The sequence below is a fragment of the Falco naumanni genome, chromosome 4 (genome assembly GCF_017639655.2).
Source record: "Falco naumanni isolate bFalNau1 chromosome 4, bFalNau1.pat, whole genome shotgun sequence".
NCBI classification, from domain to species: Eukaryota; Metazoa; Chordata; class Aves; order Falconiformes; family Falconidae; genus Falco; species Falco naumanni.
The window spans coordinates 90,010,285-90,035,670 of NC_054057.1; the positions used below are offsets into that span (position 1 = coordinate 90,010,285).

General features: G+C 44.1%; 1 protein-coding gene across 2 annotated transcripts in view; it reads right to left on the bottom strand.

The window, feature by feature from the left end:
• Positions 1 to 520: 520 nt before the first annotated feature.
• Positions 521 to 25,386, bottom strand: part of GRM7 (glutamate metabotropic receptor 7) — a 304,882-nt gene continuing 280,016 nt past the window's right edge. For both annotated transcript variants that reach the window (XM_040593477.1, XM_040593476.1), the window contains one exon: positions 521 to 1,683. In XM_040593477.1, coding sequence (XP_040449411.1) covers positions 1,634 to 1,683 — 50 coding nt within the window. In that variant the 3' untranslated portion in view covers positions 521 to 1,633. The remainder of the gene's footprint in view (positions 1,684 to 25,386) is intronic.

Here is a 25,386-nt window from a genome sequence, read left to right on the forward strand (position 1 = left end):
TCACATTGCACCCAAACCGCTCTTACTATGCCAAAGGCAGCGTGCAGGTGCCGTGCTGCAATTGGAAAGAGTCTCCTCTCACCTATTCCCTAAACTTTTCCCTTTCCCCACCCCCCACAGCTCACTCAACACTTGCCTGGCAGATTGACTTTGATTAGTTGTTCATTTAATTGCGTTCTGGTGTGCTACTGAACATAATAACCTTCAAAGGCATAAGAAGACGCAACAGCTGAAGGCAGCTTTGGAGACCATCAAACAGAAGGGCTTTGTGCAACTGCACTTCGGCTTTTGGCGGTTGGTGTAGTTCCCAGTGCTTACAAAGACACTTTCTGCCCCTGCAGTTAGTTTCCAGCTTCCTCAAAACCTTTTCCAGTCCTGCTCTTTGTGCACAAAGGCTGAAGTACCTCTGCATTGGGGTTTTGGATGTCCACCTCTGAGAAGATCATCGAAACAAACTTTAGTCACAAGGGGGAAGGGGGAGGGAACAACTGAAAAAATATATTTATTGGAGTAAATAAAAAAAAGTTAAACAAATCCTTTATTGATACATTCTTGGATAATATCACAGGATCGAGAGAATGGAAAGGAAGGGAGGAGTTTGCGGCAAAGATTGGTTTCACTAAATTGGCACATAAGCAGCAATATTAACGAAATTACTTATTACAAACAGTATAAAACATACATGCTTTTTTTAAGTCCTTATCACACTGGTCAATCATGGTGGGGCATCAACAAAGAAAAAAATCTCAAGACATGTAAAAGCCATATTCTTTCCTCCAAATATCATAAGAATTATTGAAATTATTGCAAAATAGTCATATACCTTAAATAAAATAACAAAATAGAACACAAATACAAATATCAAACATAAATTATTAACATGTACCATAAAATACATTACTGGCATGCATTCCAAATATCAAGATCTCTACTAAAACTCAGCAAAAATCCTTCCTGCTTCCTCTGCAGCCCATCAGTGGTGAACGGGGGGATGGGGGGGACGAGGGACGGGACTAACTTCGCCAGCACAGTTTTTGGTCTTTAAATTCTTTTTTTCTTTGTTTAGTTAAAAAAAATACTGTATATGGATTGCAGTGATACAATAGTACTCATACAAGTCATGTACATAGGTCTTTTAAATCCTTAGTTGATGTGCTAAGTCTGAGAGAATCGGGCCTCAATGAAACTGTGCATTCAAAAAACAAACAGTGACCTCGAAACAACATGGATGGCAATATGCAAAAATCCTCACAAACTGTACAGAAAGTTCAAAAACTTGCAGTCTGGAAGTACATAGAAAGACAGAATTAGCCCCTTAAAGTCCTTGTAGCTGGATGCAGCCTGCCCCGGGGAGCTGTTTCTCCCGTGCCGCGCCTGGCCCGGCGGGCACGGCGGTTCCCGCGGCCGGAGCGTGTCCAAGGCCACGGCCAACGGCAGCGACGTACTAAGCCCAGAGCGATGAAGGATATTTCAGGGAGCAGCCGTTGGGAGCGCGGGGCTCCTCTCACGCTTTCCCGCAGCATCGCCGTGCCCTCGCTCCCCCCGGGGCGGACACCCCGCGGCTCGGGAGGAGTTCTGCGCTAGCGGTGGATGAAAATCCTCACCCGTCCTCTGCCCCACGTGGCAAAACACACTAGATAACCAGGTTGTTATAACTGACGTACTTCTTTTTTGCAGCAGGGCCTGAAAGAAAACCAGAGAATGGTCAGAAACACCGACAGCCAGGGCCCCTCGGGAAGGGCTGGCTGCTGGTCTGGGAGCTGCGGCTGCAGGCAGGGATGTGCGGGGGCTCCCGCATCCCGGTGAGCATCCTCCCTCCGCACAGCCTGTGCTCGCGGACCCGGCTCCAGGCAGCTGGCCATGACATCAGCCAGAGCCGTGTTGCCAGTTCCAGCTATTGCTATAAACAAAACTACCATTGATTGATTTTGTTATACTCTTGCACTCTGTATGACTTCACTGCTGAGGAACCGTAACCACATCCCATTAAGATTTCTTTTTTTTTAAAAAACCCACAACAGTGACATTCTCTCCAACGCTTAAATCTCCTGGGCTGAACCTGGCTTTTCTCATGGGTAAAGTTATTCTTATGCAAGTTTTATGACTTCTGAGAATTTTTCAATGTGGAGATGAAGCTTTCCTAATTATGACCTTCAAATGAAATCTGTTTGCAAACAGAAATAATTAAAACCAGTCAGTAATGACTTTGTGAGCAACACTACACATTTCTGTCAGTAAAAATTGCAAATATTTGCAGCTGAACAGAAAGCAAAATATCCTGCAATACTTAGAAGCGCTGGCAGATTAGGGACTTATCAACTGATGGCATGGTCTCCCATCAGGCACATCAACAAAAACATCACTATTTATATGCAAATTCTGTAACTAGAATGTAACTGCATGTACTGGACTTAGGAGATTTTATATTGAACTGTGTTCCAATGAATACAGAAAAGGCCTTTTCCCACTTACTTCCAAAAAAAAAAAAAAAAAAAAAAAAAAAGAAAGAAAGAAAAGTGTGAAAAGTATGTGTATGAAGTATGTATGCTCTTGGAGTAAAGATTAAAATCTAATATTCTAACTCACTGAGTTACCATGAGACCAGTTTAAGATAATGGATATTCTCAAAAGGTTACAATTACCAGACATTGCTGTTATTATCAAGTATTCTTAAAAAGCATCTGTGGGTTTTTTGAGTAATTTGGATTCAGCAAAATACATTAATGTGAATCATAATCAGTCATACACAGAATACCTGAATATATAAACAAACCTGATCCTCAGTGCATGCCCCAGGAAAATATACATTTGGAAGAGAAGAGAAAGGAATACGCTGATTTCTGGGGGCTGCTGAGCTCCACCACTGCCCCGCCCTGGGGGAGCAGAGGTCCGCCAGCCCTCCGGAGCATCCCCCGCCTTGGGGCTGGCCATGAAGCAGTATTAACCAGAGACCACTACCAACTTCTCATGTGGCCTGCTTTTCCGAAACATTTGCTTAAATAAGGACAAGCTCCTCACCAACAATTCAGAATATTTTGAAAGTATAATGCAGGGGAGCACAGTCTAATGTAAGTGGGGTTTTTTTCATGGTGGTCACTATCTTTTTTTACTGGCAAAGACAAATTTTACTGCTAGGTATTTTCAAGGCTGCAATTTAAGAACCTCCTGTGTAACTCCAGCACTTTGCAGTGTTATTCTGAAACCCTAATTCAGCTCTTTCACTGTGTTCCCGACCAGAGTCTGATCAATCAAGGCCTGATCCCACGAAATGCTGATCACCTTCAGTTCCTATTAACTTCTCTTGGACGTGAAGGTGTTCAACATGTGGCAAGATAAAACTCATTATCCTTCAAGGCTAGACTGCAAATATTCAATAAACTGAGGTATGCTATTAAATGCTGAAGAGAGGTAAAATGCAGCTGGAAAAAAATATATCATCAGGAAACAGGTTGCAAAGTAATTACATGTATTATTTTGTGATATACTTCAGCTTTATCCATTACATGCTCCAATTCCAAATAGCAGCAGAATTCCTATGACAAAGAAGGAGATTTTGATACTCTCCACTGCTGGTTCATATCATGTCAACCCCTCTAATGCTCGCAGGGCTTTTACTCTACCTTTCAGCAAACCTGATAATTTTACTTGATGAGTTTTCTCACAAATTCAACCACAGCAGCTCATTTCTCATTTTCAATGTGACAACGAAACACCAGTGCCAAATGAATTTGGCCAAGAAATATTGTTGATAGCATGGACTTCTGTAACCTCTCTGTGAAAAGATGGGCTCCGTGCATCTGAACCTTAGACACTAGTTATCTTTGGCACAGCTCTGCTTTACAAGAATAATGTAGTTGACAAAAGCATCATCCATAATTTAGATAAAATGATCAATAAAAGCTTCATGGTAATTTTAGGAGAGGACAGACAATCTTCTTTGGTTTTAAAGGCTGTTAGGCCAGAGGAGATCATGTCTCTTGTTATGCTGGTGCATTTTGCAGCTCTGTCCCTGCACTAACTCCGGGAACTGGATGATCAGCTGATGCATAACTTCCAGAAGCATCCAGTCTTGATTTCAAGACTTCAGGAGACAGACAGCCTACCTCGATAATGAATCTCTACTGAGTCTCAGCTCATCATTATCATTGGCAATTAGGGCCAGGTATGGATTTGATTTTCTTCAAAGAAATTAATTTACATGAAAATGGGGAATGCTAATGAAACATCAGCATTACCAGAATCCACCATGCTTTAATCCACGATACATGATAGTTCCCTGTTCTTTAAATGGAAAATAGATACAGATCTCGTACGCTCTGTTGCTGTTAGTGTTAATGGATGACGGCTTTCCAACAGTGGAAACAGATTGTCCTCTTGCAAATAACAAAGAAATGTTAATTAATATACATATAATTATGTCAACCTCAGGTGGCCATTGACTTAGATGCACTGGAGGCAGGGCCAACAGCTGTGGCATGCAGAATATGAAATACTGGACTACACCTTCTGTACAGGGACCAGCTGCATCCCCTGTTCCTGAGGTCACCACGCAGGAACAAGCCAGCCACTGGGCAGATGTGGGCTGCTGGCTATTCTTAAGTACAAACTGCCATGTAGAAAGGAAACTTCCTAGGTATTGACTGCCTGCATATTTCATATTTGCAAACAGTTGTGCTCTGGAGGCATTTGCACCATATAACTTGCTGGAATAAAGGGGACCTTTCTATTTAGAAAGAGCTTACATGTGGCTATCAGTGACAAGTGCCCTTTTCCGATAGTGGTGAAGAGCAACAACTCTTCTGGTTAAGAGAAGAAATTAGTAAGAGGAATACCAAAGAATACAATCTCACATATACAGACAGGACCCCTGTACTGGAAACAGTCTCCAAGGTTCAGTCCAGCCATAGGTAACCACACCACACTCACTTGGCAAGCGGAGTGCAGCACAGGGTTCTGCAGCTCACATTATTTTGCCTTAACTTTTTTTGCTTGAAAAGAAAATTGTTTTCTTCACGTTATGGCGGAACCCAGCCTAGGCTGTCACACTTCAGAAAGGTTAGGTAGATCTGCTGCAGGGATGCACGGAGTGATGAAGTGCAGTATCGCGTCACTGCTAACACACAGTACTGGGTAGAAGGAAAGTGCAATTATCACATCTCCCTTGTGCTGCTGACATTGCTGTTAGTCTTCTGGTTTTATGAGTATTCCATGTACTCTCAATTTGAAAGTAATCAGGAGCTTTGAAAAACCAAGAAGCAAGAGCAATGGCTTCCAAGATGGGCTGAGACAGGACAGGCGCTTAATTTCTTGGCACCTGGACCAATGGAAGCATAAAGAAGGCACCTTGGCCATCACGAGCTTGACACTTCACAGCATGGCATTAATTTTAAGGATGTGACTGTGTACAAGATACTGACAACCATATCAGCTATGTCCTCTCAGTTATGTGCCATGTCTTCTCCCATTCTCCATAAATGCATCCCATCTTCCTCCCTTGCAAGCATCCATTTCAAGACACCCGCAGGCAGCCTGCAGCACCACAACCCAGACGAAGACAACCTGCCTATCTGCACGTGGAAAATAACCAATGTTTTGTTAAAGTGCAACAATTAATTGAACCCCTTTCCTTTTCAGTTCACCAACAGGCGGTGGGGGGCAGTGATAGCCTACACCCATCCCCTTCCAGAAGTGAGTAACAAGATTTGAAGTAACTGCATCTCTGTGCCAACAACATATTAAAAACAAACATGCCAATGCAAAAATCCTCTTGGATATATAAGTTTCATCACTTGACTGGTTTTCATTATCCTGAGAATGGGCCACAAAGAAAGAAGCTCCCACAGCATCCAAAAGCAAGGCAGATCTGTCAATACTTGCTCAGAGTGAGATTTAATCACTTTCACTTCAATTTTATGCACATTTGTAACCTCTTCCATGCTTAAAGAGAAAAGATTTACAGTGCAAGAAATAAATTTTATTACAGCCCACAGGCATCTTGAGCTATCAAATGTATGAAACATGATCTGAGTAATTCCAGCACTGAGCAAGGACCAATATCGTGATGGTTATGAGTCTCGAACTTGAGCTCCGATTTCCTTTCTAGTCACTGTGGCAGATTACGCTTACCCCCTCTTTTTCATTTTCTTAATTCTTGCTTAGAAACCTGTGTCATTCATGCCAAGCAAAGCAGCGGCTGATTATTAAATCCTACTTCTAGTCCATCTAAAAGGGAAATGGATGCATGTGGCTCCTCCTCCATCTCTGTGCCTGAAAAACAGAGCTATCCATATGCTCTGCTGCCTTTAAATCAGGGAATATATATGAGAAATAGATGAAAGTAACAGTCCTAAATGATTCTACAGGTTCACTCAGGACCCAACACATGGAACGAAGCTTGGAAAAAATAATATAATTTTAAATTTAGTATCTAAATGTAAATAGATTGTTATATCACATTTTCACATCTCTCCTGCTGTGCTCTGTACCATGGTGTATTGGCAACTTATCTGGTATATAAATGCCTACAGGTGTACAAAACCCATTTCATGTTACTGCATGTGTTGGTGGGTAGCTGTTTGTCTCCGAGCTGCAGCCTGAACTGCATGACTTCTATGTAGATTAGCACACAGAACCTCATGTTTTAATAATGGAGTATGAATATATTGATTACAAATGTAACATTAGCAAAAAGCGTGTTCCTCCGTAATTGCTTTACAGCTTTCTCTTCTCATAAATCGTATCACCTTTAGCTGTTGCATCCCCTTGTCACTCTCAGTAAAGCACCGACAGTTAGTGCTGAGCACGATGTACATAGCGGTGGTGCTCGGCCACCCCAGAGGTTTGTCAGCAGAGCACAATGACAACAGGGAGGGAGACGCCACCACAGACATCATTTCTATTTCCTGACTAATTTATCCAGTAGCTAAGCAGCCTGGTGGCAACCTGGCAACAAGTTCAGAGGGGACGGTTTGTTCTCCCCTTCTGCCGCAGACGCTGGGGCAGGGCACCTGGCAGGGGCAATCCCTCATCATCACCTGGCATTGCATCTGCCTGCCTTGGCACACATCACCCAGCCGCATGCTCGGGCTCTGTCGTGTTTGGTGTGCCAGCCAGGGGACACCGTCCTGCTCGGACGATCAGCGCTGCAGGAATGATTTCTTCCTATTTGTGCAGTCTTATCAAACCTGAGCCAACAAAAATACAGCAGCGACTATGATGTAACCTCCAAGATGAACAATACTCATGTTGAAGCACTGACTGAGGCATGAGCAACCCCAATAAACTTCTCTGACCATCCCTACATCACTTCTGATGGCCATGGGCCTCTGGCTTCTCCTGGCAGGACAGCTGGATTGCCTGCTCTTAGCGACTGCTGAAGTACCCAGCCGAGAGAACGGGCCAGAGGCAGGACTGAAAGAAAACGTTACACAGAACACCATAACAAGAAGCCAGGACTACTTATAAAGACACTTCAAAAATTAATAGAAAAAACAATTATGTAATAGAATTGTATAGATTTACAGTCACCGCTCATACTCCTTTTGCTACTCTTGCGACACACTGTGTACTATGGCATGCATTACTAACATGTTGCTTGTAATCTCCCTGAAATGCTAGAAAATCAAAACCAGAATGTAAGTGGGTGGTGTCAGTTATATTTCAAGTTTGTCTTTTCCTTACCTTTTTTTACGTATATATGCTTCAAATTCCTTAGTAAGACTTCATCCCTCTGCTTTGCTCTGGTAAATTCCTTTTCCTTCTTATTTTTGCCCAGTATTGAGAATGATGTCAGCATAGAATCCCGATAGGCATCAGGTCAATAACTGCATTTCCAGACAAACACTAGACCATGCAAGGATATTCTCTGATGGGGGGCTATCCGGGAGAAAGTCAAGACACCTGGAACCCCCACCTTGCCACAACCTCTTTGTAAGAGATGCAAATATTTGCCTCTATAAAAAAGTAACTTTTCTTTAGTTCAGCTGGATATCACACATTGTTAATGCTACTGATTTCACATCCCCATTTTTGCAATTGCCCTACCCCTCCCATCTAGCCCACTCTGCCCCATCAGTAGTTTCACCAAACCAACACCTGGGAAATGTGGGTTCAGATTTTGGAGAAGGATGCTCTGCATGTTACAACAGCGGCAAACACACACGGAGTGAGTGAGAGAGGCCTGAGGCAGGTTAATTCTTTAGAAGAGACGGAATCTGTGAACAGTGTAATGAATTCATTACATGCCATCAACGAGTGGTCCGGGAGGATGGAGGGCAGGTGGGGGGAGATAACGGTGTGAGGTTGGTACCACACGGCCTCGGGAACGCCCCTCTGGCAGAAAACAAACCCCGGGTTCCACTCCGGTTTCACCAGCTCCAAAAACAAATGTGATTTTCAAGTGTGATGATTGGTACATTCTGTGTGAATTGGTATCCAAGGCACAAGACCCTAAATTGTCACTGCAAATAGGATCAAATTAAGCAGCCCTAGACATGGAACATAAAGCTGAGAAGGAACTAAAATGGCATAAAAAGAGAACAGGGCTGCGTCGCTTAGCAACCACTACCTTTTCGGGTGGATTATGCGAGTCCGGACACATTTGCACCGCAAATTTGCTTGTAATGTAAAGGAGCTTTTCCGTGTCTCTGTGTGACAAGTTCAGTTAGGTGCTGCGGTGGCGAGGACCATGAGACCGTGTCGGGCCAGCGCCATCCCGAGCGTGACTAGCATCCCGGTTACGGCAGGGATGACCTGCTCCGATGCAGACCTGCTCCAGCGCTGGGTTTGCACAAGGTCTGTTGCTGCTTCACTGAGATTTCTGATTAATTTCCTACAAGTAGTGCAGCTCACGTGATTCGGTTATTCCCCTCTGGAGAAAAGTCACAAGAAAAGCTGAACACTGTGGAAGGCTTAGTCATCCTCTTCATCCATCACTGATTCTTTCTCCAGCAGATTTATGTTAACACCAGACCAAAACCCCCACACTCATAGTACTGGTTCTTCCAGAACTTCAGTCTGGGCTTGCAGGGTCATTCCTGAAGGAACCAAATAAGGTTTATGCATCTCTTCTCCTCTGTAGGTGCAGGAGTTCAATGTAAAAGGCCATCAGCTCTTCACAGAAACTTTATTTTCTTAATTTACCTTGCTAATAAGCAGATGCTTTCCTGGATGGAAGTGGCACCACTGTCTGCAGAGCTGCCACAGCCATCTTTCAGTCTGCTGGGATTACCAGCAGTTCTCCCAGTTACCACACCACTACTCTCTGACTGCATTCCCATCACAGATTACCCATCAGAAGAAAGTCTGAGATATCAGCAACTGTGATCAGGGCCAGCTTGACCAGCTTTGCAGAGGCACTAAAGCCACAATCTTCTATAGGATTTTGGCCTTCAGCTCAATCAAAGTAGCTGCTGGAGTTTAATTATGGCCATGTGTGTCTAAATTGCAGCTTTGATCCGACAGCCCCATGTCTGCTGCACACCGACCCATCCTTGCTCTGTCCCTGTGCACACGACGATGGCACGTCTTACTCTGTATGTTGCAGCTCATACAGCAGAAACCTTCTCCTAGGGAAGAGGGGAGCATTCACAGCTGTGTTGCTTCATGGGAAAAATAAAAAGAAAATCTGCTGCAAGAAGAAAAAAAATAAAAATTTTAAAGCTGCAGATTGCCTGGCGTACCAAAAAGCCAGACCTCACTTCCAGCAGCATTGCCCCACCACATCCTCACCTTTCCTGCTGCTGATGGCCTGCTTCTTTATGTTCATCCATGATTCTTCTGTGGAGATAACTTTAAAACCTACTTATGTGCTAAACTGACGTTTGCCTTTGTACCTGGATTCAACAGCAATGGACCCCAGCCCTGGGGAGAGGATGCCATTCTCCCCACACTCGGCGCTGGCGGGCAGTCCCTGCAGGAGCTCCTCCTCTTCGGCTTTTTGCCTTTTTTAAGAACCTAGACATTTTTTTAGTGCTAATCTCCTCTTGAGTTTTATTCATTTTAACTGAAATGCTGTAGGTTTCCAGGTGATTACCACCAAAATAAGAAAATGTGCCAGGTTTTAGGAATGGCTGTAAAAATTTTCCAAAGGTAATCTGAAAATTTCCTTCAGATGTTCCTTGAAAGACAAGTTTGCCGTCAAAGAATTCCCTGTGCCATCGTGATAATTTGTTTTGGCTTTGCTGAGATTCATCAGATCAGCTGCAGTATTCAAAGGACAGCACTGCAAGACACGTGCAAACTGCAGCCTAAGAAATGTCACCCCTCAGCCATGCCTGTGCCCCCCCAGGGTCACCCTGCCGCAGCAGGCAGCGTGTGCTGTGGGTGCTCCTGCTGTTTCCTACGGGATGCGTTATCTGGGAGACTCCCGCTAGCAGGGCGGAAGAAAAACAACTGTGTAGTAATGAAGATGAAAAACTTGTTTAAAAAAAAAAAAAAAAAAAAGTCATAGAGTAAGGTTCCTGAAGCCAAACTCTTCAAACTAATGAAGAACAGCTGATAGGTGCATATGAGTAATAAAAAGTCCTGCAGATTTTAACTGGAAAAAAATCCCAACAACTAAGTTCATTGGATAAATGCAGAACAAATAACTTGCCTGGCTTTAAAAAGTATAAATACATACTCAGATATTTTCTTCAGTTTTCACAATATGACTGTCTCATTTTCTGCTTCCATACATTTGCAAGAAAACGCAATTACATTTGTAGAACCTGGCTGGCTGCAGAGGCCGCCCTGCTCTGTGCAGGCCCATTGTCCCCCTGCGACCTGGTGCCACCACGTGAACGGGCAGGACCAGCACTGCCAGACCTGTGGCAGCCCCGTCTCAGCCCAGCGGCTGGGAAGACAACTGCCCAGCTGCCTCTGGGGCTCAGTCTGGGTTGGCAACGCAACATTCTGGTCAACACCTCGATCCAGAGAAACTGCTGTACCTGACACCGCTTGCCAGAGACGTGTGCCGCCAACCCCACCAGCTAGGCTGAGCCTGCAGAACGTTCTGGGAGCTCCTGGGCAGCCCCCGCTGAGCAGTGCTCCTGCTGCAAGCCCGGCAGACCTTGTCTGACTGCATTTGGCTATGGAGAGGGATGGAGAACACGCACAGTGATCCCACCTTTCTTGGAAAACAAAAGCAACCTAGTGGCAGTGGCTTTTTAAAGTACCCCACGGTTGTAATTCACCTGTTGCTGCTAGGAAGACCCACGTGCATGGGATTTAACACTGCAGAGGTCATCTGGTGGGATGGGAAGCAAGGAAGCAAATCCCAAGGCTGGCTGAAATCATTGCAAGTCAGGTTGGGCCATATGGACAAGTTTTTACCTAGCACAGACATGCAACATAGTGCTTAAGGTTCAAAGTCTAATGAGCTGTCACAAAAATGTCAAATGCTGGAAAAAAAAAAACCAAACCAACCCACCCCCCAGCCTCCCCCACACGTGCACACACACTAATTTAGGAAGACAGGGCCAGATCCTCTACTGGCTCCACTCCACTGATGTGACCAAGGCGGCTGGAAGCCAGACATCCAGCCCATCTATCTGGTTCCATCACCAAATGCCACTCAGATGTCATTGCTTCCAATCTGGAAAACACTGATAATGTTTATAAGCTCCTTCCTCAGAGGGAGACCATAAGGTGAACACCGGCGCCCAGAAATCTTGACTAAGTGATTAACGCCAGGAGAGCACAATCAGAAACAACAGCCTGAGCGATCCTGCACTGCTGCTTTATGCACACTTGATAGCCTGGGCTCACCTCTGCAGTGTTGACAATGCAACTAATAACAATACAGTTACTTCATATTATTAGAATAATTATGTTTATGCATATGCATGCAAACGTGTTGTTCAGAGCAGGACTGGGCAAACGCTGCAGGTATATTTCTATCCAACAAGCATTCACACATCTGTCACTTCACACAGCTGTCACTTCTAAATCCCTCATATTCTAACCAGGGCTACATCTTACCTTTAGGGTTTTCTTATTATTATCCCTTTTAGAAATGGATATTTACCCTGTCTATCATGCAGCCCCTAAGCAAACTCAGACTGCATAGCTAGTCAAGTGAATGATATAACACTTGAAGTGAGCCTTGAACCCAGGGGACTGGCAAAATATTGTGCAGAGTAGCGCCAGGGCCATAAGTAACAATTACAAATATCCAATATAATGGGTTCTTTTAACGAGGATTGCTTTGAAGTTCCCAGAAGGATTTAATAGGAAGCAAGAGTACGACCTTGCCAGTTCCCCAGGGCACACTTGGATTTGAAGTAGGTTTTTCTTTAAACAAAAGTCCATTTTAGCTTATAAGGCTTTCAAGTAGTAGCTGCTATCAGAGGTGTATGTTGTTAATTCACCAGGTTATTTTATGATGTACTTTTTGTGTGAACAGAGAATGTATCCGATGGGACGAATAATAGAAGCAGTTCTTGGGTGAGATAACAGCATAATGATAGAAATCAGTTCAGGTCAAAGTGGCAATGACATGACATTCTTATAGCCTAAGACAGCTCGTTAGGGTTTGAGCACATAAAGTATGAGTTTGCCTTGTCATTCTGCAGATGTATTACTCTGCTCTTGAACTTCTACCTCGATAGGGATGAAGAAACTTTAAGCTCAGACAATGTAGGAAAAGTGATTGTATTAGAAAGATGCTTGCACTACAGCACAAAGCTAGAAAATTCTGACTTCGTTTTGAGTATAATAATATCCATTAATTTCAGTGAAGCAGGCTTTCCCACAATGAGTCCCAGAAAGGATGGGAAGCTTATCATACTGATCACCTTAAAACCCACAAAATGATGTAAAGATTACTCTGCAAAGTCAGTACACAGCATTGCACATGGCACTTACCTCTTTAGAAAAAGGAAAGAATGAATTGCTTATTTGAAAGTTGAGCACATTCCACCCAGTATAGTGGATAAACAATGAACTCTGGCTCACGCACTGGCTGCAAAGCCGCGCTTCTCCTGAGTCAGAGGAAAGCAATACAGCCCTGTGTGCTGGGAAGTTTTGCCTAATGGCACGGGGTAACCATTATACCTCGAAACACTGCTCTCTGGACATTAAACTGAAGCTGTCTTATAAAGACAAGTACGGAAAGATCCTGTAGGATGTAGCACAAAACATACACTTCCATTTTTAAGCCAGTGTGATGGGGAGCTCCCAGCTAAGCTCGAATTCCACAGGCAGGAGTGGCATCGCACTGCGCGGCTGAGATCCTGCTCCCATAAAAACGGTGGGCAAAGCACCCGCTGGTGTCAGCAGAGCCAGTATTGCTGGCCCTAAAAATTTACAGTACAGTATAAAATAATGTGCGAAGTTACTGGTTTCTTACGATGCTTCTAGAGCACTTTTCCACTTGGACACGGGGAGCGCATTTATGTTTCTGGTGGTTTTCAAGCCACGTCTTCAGCCGTGCACCCCACAGCCCTTCTGCCCCACCGCCAGCCTGCCGGCACCGGGACCTAAAGGGCTGGGTCCTGCTCCTGGGCAAAGCACGTCACTGAGGAGCATCACCAGAATCAAATGGCCTCTGATGGGAGACATGCCCACAGTAAGGGCAAAACTGATCATCCGAGGGAATGCACTCCTCTGAAAAATAGTACCAAGATATGTACCTGTTCTAATTCTTAGGAGCTCTAAAACCAGGCCACAAACAGGGTGTGTGACACACATTCCCCCTCTGCAGTGGTGAGATATGGCATTCGTCACGTATGAATATTTACCAGTGAAAGTGGTAGTCCTCTGTAAAAAAACAAAAAGCATGTCATTTATTTCCCTGCCTCTGCACTGCTTACACTGATAACTCAGCATTGATAAACTCCTTGCGTTAAGCTGGAAGGATAATTGGTACTACCCGCAGTGACAAACCCGCTACCAGCCCTCTCAGCCACACCTTTGACTGCTTCACAAGGTATTACCAAGGTGGGTGCCTTCAGAGATAAATTTAGAGATTGTTGTCAATATTGCCATCTAAGCTGTTAACATAAAACATGACTTTGAGTCAACGAACAGACCCAATGAGCCACAGCCATTCTATTTATGGCCTGAAAAATCATCACGTTTTTGCTGGAAAGATAACCACAACTGAAGTTTTGAGTCAGGTAGTAAGACTGTAATAGGAAAGGATTAGTTTTACCCTTCTAAATAAAAGCTAAAATCAACAAAGCCTTGTACCACTGAAGAGCACCCATCTTTGGTGCGTCTGGCTGCACCTTTCTCCTGTCTCCTGCTTGCCTGCTTGGCAGATAAAAACTCTGGATCAGGTGAAGACTGACAGTATCTGCAACACTGGGATCACAGCACAAAAAGCAGAAAATCTTATCAATGCTTCCAGCAAATGAACAATTGTGGAGAGGCTTAAAGAAGACCTGGCACGAGGAACCACCACGTTTACGTCTGCGCTTTGGGGTGCGATGCACAGGGGCTGAGCCGGGGGCACACCCCCGCAGCCGGGAGCTGATGCCCGTCGGGCAGCCGGTGCTGCCCCAGCCTTCGCATCAACTGAATGCACAGCACTTCACTGCGGGTGGGAGCGTGCAACAGCCCCTCCGCGTACCTGCGAAGGCACACAGGGTCTTAGGAAACGTGTTTCCAAATCTTTATGAGATTATGGCAGGGGAAAAAAAAAAAAAAGGCTAATTCATATTATTCCTTAATTGGAGCTGACAGTATAGAAAACATACTAATTTAAACTACATTTAAAATGTTTCCATTTGAATGCTGTGGACCGGAAAGATAACAAATAGTAGCAAATTATTTTCACCTGCTTAAAACAAAGTAATTAATAGTACTTTGGTTATCTTACCTGGAAAGCCAGGCTCTATTGAGAGCTGTTAAAGCCAAGTGTGAAAACAGTTTGCATGAAACATAATTAAAATTATGACCTGAGTGATCTTCTAAAATATCCCAAAGGAGTCCTGAAGTCAGAGCTATAGGAAAACGATTCCTCTTTACCTCTTGACTTTGTTCCTGAACTGGTTCCTAAACGTTCTCCACCGCCTCGTGCTGCTGCCCCATCCTCTCTGCTGCCCCTTCCCTGCCCCTCGGCACGGCCGCGGGGCTCTGTGGCTGCCCTCCGCACCAGGGAGCCCTCCCAGCTGCCTGCACGGGCCCATCACCGCCCGGGAACCCTGCGAAGCATTGCTCCATTGCTCCCTTCTCGCCACGTAGGGGGCAACAACCAAAAAACCCCAAACCCAGCAACCACTCAAGCCCCTGTCTGTCCCCCTGCCCTAACAGCACTTCTCAGCCAGCCCCTGCCCACACCACACGCCAGCACTTCGCCGCACAGGGCCCTGGGTTTTGACACAAGGAGATACACAAGCAAATAAACGGTTATAAAGTAATCACACAATGATTTTCTTACTTCCACAAGTATTCAGTAAATACAGCTCTACTTACCTAGCTAGTTTATCTATTCAAGGATCAAAGAATCAAAAATGTTTTTATACTTAATAATTTTACCTACTTAATAAAAAAAATTAAAATTAAAGAAACCAAAATTCTGTGCAGTTGCCAAACAGCAGGAACATAGGATCGAACAATGTTTTTTTCAATTTTTTTTTCCCCAACTGCATTCAGTGATGGGTTTCATACCAAGTTAGATTACAAAGGTATTTTCTGTTTACTCATTTAACGAATTACAAGCAATTCCATTACTTTGTTATTTCCATTTTTTTTTTTCCCTACAGACCAGCACATGTCCCTACTCTGAATGCAGAGGCTGTGGCTCTCTGCAGTGCCAAACCAAAAGCCTTGCTAGGACCTGGGTCCAACCGACCAACCCATTTCAATTACACAACTCAGTCAGACGCAGACCTGTACCTCTCACAATCTGGTAAGACGTGCTATTTTTCAATAGAAAACTGAAACCAAGATGACATCCGGAGAGAAAACTTTTGCAGCATTTGGGTTCTGTCTAAGTCAATTTCTCAGTCAATAAACTGCCCGTTCAGGCCATCACTCATGTCTCTGAGCAAAGCACAGCCCTGCTGCTGCTGTGCACGACGAGGGAACCAGGCAAGGGGAGAAAAACAACATCTCGCCAAAGGACTGTTAATCTTGAACTATCCTTGGACATGAATGACAAGGTTGCACTGAGTACAACCTCCCTGTGTTAGAGAAACAGGTCATAGTTTTATTTTAAATAACAGTAAGTGTCATATTTATTGTTCTATTTGTTATTTCCAGAAAAAACATGACAGAGAAGACTGAACAAACACTTCAGCATCCCGTGGGTAACTGGTTCTTACTTGGTGCATCCTCTCCTCTGAAGAGATGAATTTCCCTTGATAAACACTGTGCAATCACAGCCTTCACCCCTCGCACCTGGGAAGTCTGAATTACTGCAGCATGGAGCCCATGCAATGCCACACCACTGACAAGGTGCGCTTCCTCAGCTAAAAGAACTCCCCTCCTTTTCTTCAAGCTGGCCTGCTCAAGCTAGTTGGCAGAGTTGCAAGTAACAAACATCTTAACAGAAATATCAAGAATGTTCATGAAGTGCAAAGTGGCTAAATTCACTGGAAAATTTATTCATGGTATATAATTCCGTAATAAAGTGTCTAACAAAATTACACTTGAGCTGCATGGTTAAACAGTACCATTTTGCTGCAATCAACATTTAATTTTTTTGCAGAAAGTCTTGATTTCAAATATCCTGGAAATGTTTAGCAGCTGATATTAATAAGAGTACAGATTTAATATAAGGCTCGTTATTCCACAGACATGATAAGCATCATGACAAGTGGTGTAACTATGGCAACTATTTTTTTTTTTCTTTTTTCCACTGAACAGCAAGAGCAGACATCTCACTAGATGCTGTGCCAGACTCCTCTCTCAGATAAGACCCAGAGCTCTGAGAGGAGTAACTAAGCCAAACATCAGATCCTGGAATCGGAATGCCTTTCCTTCTTATTATGTGTGTCCATTGGGTTTCATGGGCATTTACGTGTATTTAGCCATTAACCTAATTCCCTTCTTTTTTTTTTTTTTTTTCTTTTTCCACTATGGCTAGAAAACAAATAAAACCATGTCTTTGTTTCTTGCTGTCAGGCAGAGTTCAAAACCAACAGTATCACCCCAAGGTCAAAAGGTCTATTTTCATGAACAAAAGGATGCTCTGCTCTTTAATGTATTGCTACACGTCACTGAAAGATGCCCACCTTTCCTTTCTTGAAGCCAATAAAGAGAAAAAAACAGTCTTTCCAGATGCTGGAAATAGTCTGAAAATGATGCCTATTTGCAGTAAGAGAGAAACACCGGGAAAGACCAATTTCTTATGTGCCGTTTTTTTTTATTTGCTGCTGCTTACTGACCCCCCCAAAAAAACAAACAAACCCAGGCCCCTGCTGCACAAATATATTCTCTGCTTGCTATCTGTGTCAATTTAAATAATATCTATTTCATTTTACAGTATTATTTTATGTCAGTGACAAATGAATGCTCAGCTGTGTCTCATGCTCATTTTACTCACATGCTCCTTCAGTTCATCAGCACTGTCATTTCCGAGTGCTACACTGAAATATTCTATGGGCTTGTTTTCCACAAGGTGACAAAACGTATCAAGGCCTGGGTAAAATCACCAAAGATACACAACCGCACGCAGGAACAGGCTTGTATAACGTTATGACACCCGTGCCTGCGTCCTGCAGACACAGACAGAATACCTGGACCAGAAGCATGACAGCTATCAGGTAAACGTGCCTATAACCAACGGGCAGTTGCTGGGGTATGTCTGATTTTGTGACAGCCGTCATTGCTCTTCTGCTCCTGTTGACTGTAGCACACTTCAACAGGGATTTTCTACCATTGAGGTTTTGTTCTACTCTTAACTATACAACCTTTGAACAGTTTTCTTCATGATTGTAACCCTGCACACAGAAAACTGCATGGATTCATATAGCTGAGAACGTAATTTACCTGTACTATTGCTTATTTTCAGTTTTCCTGGCCTTTTTACTCCATTATTACTATGATTAGCTTTTAGAACTTGCTTACCAAGTTTTCCATAGGCTTGTGAATACACAGTCTTTCAGCCAACCCACTGCCACTGGTTCTGCCCATGGGTGGAAACACTTTGTACCTGCCTGCCTGTGAGCTGTTCCGCTAAGGACTGGGCTCCAGTGATTTCAAGTACCACAGATCTCAGAAAAACACACAAAGGAAAAAAGAAAAGAAAAAAATAAATGTCTTTTGTTCCGAGTCAAAACGTGGCAGCAAAGTCAGGAGGTCTAACACAGAACCAAAATCCCAGGAGCCAAATCCAAGAGGAATGGGCTCTGCTTGTTCCCAGTGAGCCACGGACCTTCTTTCTGCAGGGAAAAAGAGAAAGGGAGCGTTCCCCCATCACATCTGCTGGGAGGGTTTTTTTGTTCATTGAGCTTCACTGCCACATATGTTCAATCCCGTTACTTCAGTGGCAGCTATGAATAGACCTCCTTTATACCTGAGAGAAAAAAAATTTAAGTCGCTCATTTAATACAGGGTTTGCACCTAACCTTATCATCTATATAGATTTCATCATAAATGTAAGCTGCTCACTTCTAAACCAGATGTTGGATGTCCTTAAAATAATTCATTTTGCTGTCCTTTACTCCCTGCAGTATGTGACAGCTGTTCTGGTGCTAATGGCTGTAAAACCATCGCATGAGAAGTGAAGCAGAGCTTCTTCATAGAGGTTTTAATTCAGCACAGAATTTTTAAAGGTGGTTTTTTGGCTTTTTTTTTTTTTAAATGAAAACCAGGCAAAATTATACCTTGCTTTGATGAACAGGAAAATAAAATGTGGCTCTCATGGCTGCCGCTGGGCAGAGCTGGGCAGGACGATGTGTGTAAGTGAAGAAATCCCTCATCGCGACCACTGAGCCGAAGGGATCTGGATTACACCAGGGAATGGCTGCTAAGCATCAAATTTAAGCACAACCATTGCACTTCACAGCCCATTAGAAATATTTTCTCTCCCAGAATATTGCATCTCAAGCATGCACTGAAGGCAGAAGACTGTCCTGTCTGCGTACCAAGCCTTGGCAGTTAAGTGCGCTGGGGCTTTTCCGTGGAGGCAGCACCCGGAGATGGGGAGTGCTTGGGCTTACACCTCCTGCACTGCCTCAGAAGCAGATCTGCAGCCGTGGTTGGTGCGGCTGCTTGTCTAACTGTTAATAATATTAATTTAATAAATTAAATTAACTGATCGTAATAACCACAGGCAAACTAAAATGGCTGCAAAACAATTTTCTAGCAGTCAAGAATCACCAGCTGCAAGCACGATCAAGAAAATCTGCAAAGACTCTAAACTGTAAAACCTTAAACCCAGCTTCTATACAGCCTCAGAGGCCAAACACACTACAAAGTTCAGCACAGGATCCCTTCGGTCTTTGACTTAAAGGCCATTAGTTGGTCTCTCCTAAAATCTCTTTTCTAGCTACTCCCAGTCAAACTACCCACGCTTTCATCCTCGGTGGCCAGACCGCACTGTGCATTTCAGCCTGTACGTCCGGGCTGTGAGGATCCCGACGATACTGAGCCAGGTTTTGTGCCTGGTGTTACGGATCACGGCTGCTCTTGGGGACGCTTTTGTTATAATTATATAGTAGCAGTAACAATTAAAAGAGTACACACCCCAAAAGCTGCAGGATGCAGTTGTAATGCTTCCAGTTGCTTGGGGAAGGGAGAAAAGAAACAGGGCTCCAAATGTTGCAGTGTCCTAGCCTGGGGCAATTCCAGTGATTTTAGTGAAATTAAGCTGAGAGTGTCAAGTCTGATTTCACAATCTCGCAACTCTTCATCTGGGTCACCTTACTAACACAGATGAGGGTGTGAGCACACAAGAGACTATGGCAAGCCACCATGTGAGAACAGCATCAAGTGAGTCCTGTCAAGGTGACACTTACCCTGCTCGAGAGACGGGGATTCATTATAAATATATGGAAGACCAAAGAACCAAAGTCTTTGATTTTCCCTGGTATTACAATTTATGAATTTGACAGATTCTCCCTGAGAGGATGTAAGGACTGGTAAATTAGTCAAAGGGAGAACTTAGCACTAGTAAGAGTTTATTAGGCAAAAAAGTGAGAAAGGGACTGGTCCATGAAGTATAACAACATATGCTCAGTCTTCCAAATTTCCTAGGAAAAAAGATCTACATAAAAAGGCAAGCGATGGAACAATACTAATACACTCATTAATACTAATTTAATAGTACTTTGCGTCTCAAAGACATCTATTTAGCTGCCTAGCCTTTAATATCCAAAATACTTACAGCCACAAATAATGTGTTTTAACTTGCACTGTTCAAACAGCTAACTACAAGGGAATCATTCAAGTGCATAAAGAAATTCAGTTTTTAAAACAGGAAAGGGCCTGACACTTCCCTGCATATTTACAAGTCTTGTAACATGTAAGTCATTAAAAGTGTGATACGGTCTGCAAAATAATTAATGTGGGAGTTAGGAGAGAAGGCTCTGGGCAGACCTTATAGCAGCCTCCCAGTACCCAAAGGGGCTGACAAGAAAGCTGGAGAGGTGCTTTTTACAAGGGCTTGTAGTGACAGGGCAAGGGGGGAACAGCTTTAAACTGAAAGAGGGGAGATTTAGAAGGATACAAGGAAGAAATTCTTCACTGTGAGGGGGGTGAGGCGCTGGCCCAGGCTGCCCAGAGCAGCTGTGCGTGCCCCATCCCTGGCAGTGCTCAGGCCAGGCTGGACGGGGCTGGGGGCAACCTGGGCTGGTGGGGGGTGCCCCTGCCCACGGCAGGGACCTGGAATGAGATGATCTTTAAGGTCCCTTCCAATCCAAACCATTCTATGATTCTATGATTTTTCCTTTCTTTAAAACAGAAACCTGGAGAAAGCAGCCAGCTGCCAGGGCCCCATGCTGTTAGCTGCAGGGATGGGGTGCTGCTCCACTGCCCTGAGGGACAGCTCCACTCTGCCCCACCATGGGAAAGGGAACTCACAAAATCCAGTGGATGTGTCAGTAACATCAAGCAGCACATTTAAATTTCACTCGTGACCCTTCAGAGTGTATCAAACTATTTTCTTTGCAGCATATTGATCTTAAGGCATTTTAGAAGATCTCAAATTGGAAGGAACCCATAAGGATCATCAAGTCCAACTCCTTGCTCCTTGCAGGACTGCTTAACGCTAAACCCAACGTCAGCACACTCCCTGCCATCCTCAGTCTCAGGGGTTTTGGGCTACAGATGCCAATTTGTACTGGGACAGGGCCCAGTCCTTCATGTCTTCAACTCTTCAGCGGCGGTATCTGTATAAATATTTTAGTTTAAGAAGTAAATAAGACAATATTAAACCAGTGAAATTGTACCCATGGAAAACAAGCCTCATTATGGATACCCCTCAGTGTGTACAAAATTAAGGGTTGTTCAACTGTTCAACCTCATGAAATGTAGCTGGACTATGGCTTGAAAAATCTGTGCCAATGAACAAGTAATTTTTGGAATACATACTTATATGCTGGTTTCTGGCTTCAATTTTCAAAAGTACTGGGGAGCAAGGAGCCTAACAGCGTGCAGAAGGGACCTGTGTGCATCTCTCAGTCAGTGTGCGTGCATTAGAGACACGGCCCTACCAGGGAGTGACCACTGGGAAAGCAGCTCAGGAGAAAAAGGATGCAGTAATTACAAGAAGAGGGAGGAAAAAAAAAAATCACCTCTGAACAGTAGAAAATGGAAGATAAAAAAAATGCACTTATGGTTCATAGTGTGGCACAACAGCAAATGGTGTTTTATCTGCTTTATCTAACTATGCTATGCAAAGTTACACATAAAACTAAGTTAATGTTCCTGAGGGGGAGCAATTACAACACAGTCTGTTGCAACCACATTTTTGCTAAAGCTTTAGTAACTGCTGCCCGGTCGATGCTGAGTGGTGTTTCTGTGAGTCTGCTACCAGGAGCACAGCACATCCCGCCCTGGTCCTGCCCTTAGGCGCAGGGAGAGGGGCTCACAGGCTGCAGCATCTGGGGCTGCACCACGGGCAGGAGACACAGTGTGTGACTCAGGGAAAGGCAGCACCCCGACGCTGCAGCGACCTCACTGCAATAAACCAGATGTTCCCTTGATTTCCCACTTATTCCCTCGGCAGAGAGGGGTTTGGGTGGAAAGGGACATTTTAAAGGTCATTTGGCCAACTGCTGCAGGGCATGGTCCTCCACGCCAAGTCCAAAACAGCTATAAAGAGCAGTTTAAGTATCAGTTGGGAACAGGGAAAATTATTCGGTTCTACAATAAAAGTAGCTGAAAACAAAATGCAAAGTCCGTGCTCTTCAAAAACTGAGGCTTCCAGCAGGAGGCTGAGAGAAAACCAATTTGAACTGAAAAACTTGCTAAAAGGGAAGTGAATTTGTTTGTCCATTTTATCCTTGAGTGCCTCCACTATCACTTGAAATCTGTTCCGCAGATGATGGTTTACAGACCACGGCACAGAGATGCCACTGCAGCTGCCGTGGCTGGCGATGCTGTGGTGGGGGCAAATGCCACCGCTCCCACGCTGCCCCCTTTTCAACCCACGGCACCCAGGCGGTGTGGGGGTCACCCTCAGTAAACCTCATCCCATGATCAGTCAAATAAAGTGGAGTCTACCACGTCAATAAAATAATTTACAACTTGGGAAACAGGAAAATATATATCAGGGACTAATAGGGGGTGTTGCACAGGCCTCACCTGGATGTAACTCTGTGCAATACTTTTAAAATTAATATCAGCATTACAAGAAATTCATGATAAATGTTTAGTTTTTCAGCAAGCCATTCTAGAATAAAAACAGATGCAGTGAAGCTTCTTTTGCTTATCAACTTTGACTGCAAATTCTCATTTCTTAGCAGTTTCCACTGAATAGAAAAATCCTTCAAGTGAGGTTAAAAACTGAGCACTTTCTCAGGATGAAACTAGCCAGATTTAAAATGAAAATGATGCTTCACTCCAGAAAATAATTATTCTATACCACATACTCTGAGGTGTGATAAGCTACAGCATACCACACAGTTCAGAGCCAAAACCTTCAAAGAGCTGCCCCCTCCCCAGAGATGCCACAGCTGGATGGTGCAAGTGGCCCCAAGGGTGCAAGAAGGGGACAGGCACGGAAAATCCTTGGCACTAGAGGGTACTTTGAAGTATTTACCTCTTGAAAGGTAACTTTACATCAGTTTGAAACCATGTCATGACTCATACTGCAACAGCTTCATTACAGCTTAATCTAAGTAATTGCATATATATTCTAGGAGAGAGATGACCAAGAAACATCATGACTTCACACAACATGGTGCTGCACATGCCTGGCAAATGATCCTGACGCTTCGCAATCACCATGGAAATTCCTCTGCATACTGATCAAGCAAAAGATGACTTGTAAAGCAACTGAAAACCTTTTGGAAGCAGCCCACTGTGCCCAAGCCCTGGGAGGAGAGCCCCTGCCTCCCTCTGTGGCTGAGCTACCCTCCCTCCTAACACAACTATAATTGTTTAACAGCCTAAGTGGTGTTAATGGCCTGCTCTGTACAGAAGCCAACCTCCCCAGCTCTGCCCTCGCCAAGAGGTACACTGATTGGCATTTTTCAAATTAATTCAGCTAGTGCTGGAGAGCTGCTCATAGCCCAAAGCCGTGTGCAGGACCAGCTTTGGGGAAACCCAACATGAATTCAAGGGGAATGCAAAGTTTAAGGATCTGCCAGCTGCAGTGCAAAGTTCAGAAAACATTTCTGCTGAGCAGGTAGCTGCTCCTCTTTGTGTCCTTAACCCTGCGCAGCTGAGCACTGCGGCACACAGCTGGGGTGGAAAGGTTAGCCGCTGTTTGGAAATCTGAGGCCAGAGCTTCGGCTAATATCAACTGACATTTCTTCTTCAAAGCAAAGGGACCACTGTGGTTTAGCATGCTCAGCATCTGGCCCAGATCAAGTCAAAGTTCAGCAGAAAAGACAGACAAATGATAAAAGGTTGCTAATGACTTGCAGCATTTCACCATTATCCCTGCTAAAACAACTTTAAGTGCTGAAGAACCACCAGTACCATCCTGTTGCAAAAAGCAACCAAAATAGCAATGCCCCGTAATGATTACCCAGCCAAAAAAGCAGGGGGACAGTCTCCATTCATCTCTCCTTGACTGCTTTTATAAATGTTATGACAGACTTCAGAGTGCAGCAAGCCCATGGGCATCACTCAGGTCCTTCCTGGAGCAAAAAAAAAGAAACCCATGCCATGATTTTCTTTGTCCTTCTTACAATGAAGCAAATCCCTGTTAAACAGTACATACTGTATACACGACAAAGCGCCCAGTAACTCCAGCGTGCTGAAGGGATACGCCAAAGAAAGCCACAGTCTTTGCACCAGCTTGGAAGAAGTCACTGACCTTGGCACGAAGCGTCATCCTGCCACCCCCATAACATCATGGTCCTTGCTCGCCTAGGCCAGAGGGCAGTGGAAGGGATGAGCTGTCTTCCTGGGATGTACATGATCCCACCTGCAACGCACGAGCATCTCATAGCCATCACCCACGGAAGGCAGCACGAGGGTAGGGCAGCATGGCACTGCTTGCCGGCCTCGAAAGCCCAAGGGATGGATCCAGGCCTTTCAGGTATCACAAGCACTTTCATCACTGGACTGTCTTTTCCTCCTGACCCGTGAGCATATCACTTGGTGATAGATGAGGAGAAAAGTGCTGCAGATATTTCTACAGCACCAAATGTGACTCTGCAGCTCTACAAACAGTATTTGATGTTCCTTCGCCTTCTTCAGGTGATGGACAATTTCTTTTCTTGACCCAGATACCATATAGAGTTTTTTCCAGCCTTGTATTTTCATCAGTCTCAGCAGTAAAGGAATCCTATTTGTCACTCACAGGATACAATTTAACAGCATTACAAATGCATCTCTGTGTGCATCACATAGCAGAATTTGATATAGTCAAGTAATGGCTTAAGCACTGTGTTCATTCCTACATACAAATACGTTACTAGCAAAACAAGTGTCAATTTACAACCAAGTTGATATTTTCCTGATATCACTGCTTTGCTTTTAATACAGTATATTGTTTCTTGCTGGTTTTTGTTTTGTATTCCTGGAAGAACAAATCAAAACACAGCAGCCAGAGCTACAGCAATCAGCCCAGTTGGAATAGAAACACTCAGGGGGGAGAAATGGAAAACAATACCTGATGCAGAAGAGCACTGGCGTGGGCAAGACCATCACAAGCCCACACCATCCTTGACGGTGGCATTTTTCATAGCATTGTGTGGCCCAATTTTTAAAATCTGCTTAAAGAATCTGAATGGCCAATCACTTTTTATAGAACTTGGATGACAAAATTATTTGTGTGCCTTTGCAGATGGCAATTCCTTATATTATACAATAATGTTACCTGGAAAAAAAATAATTTTT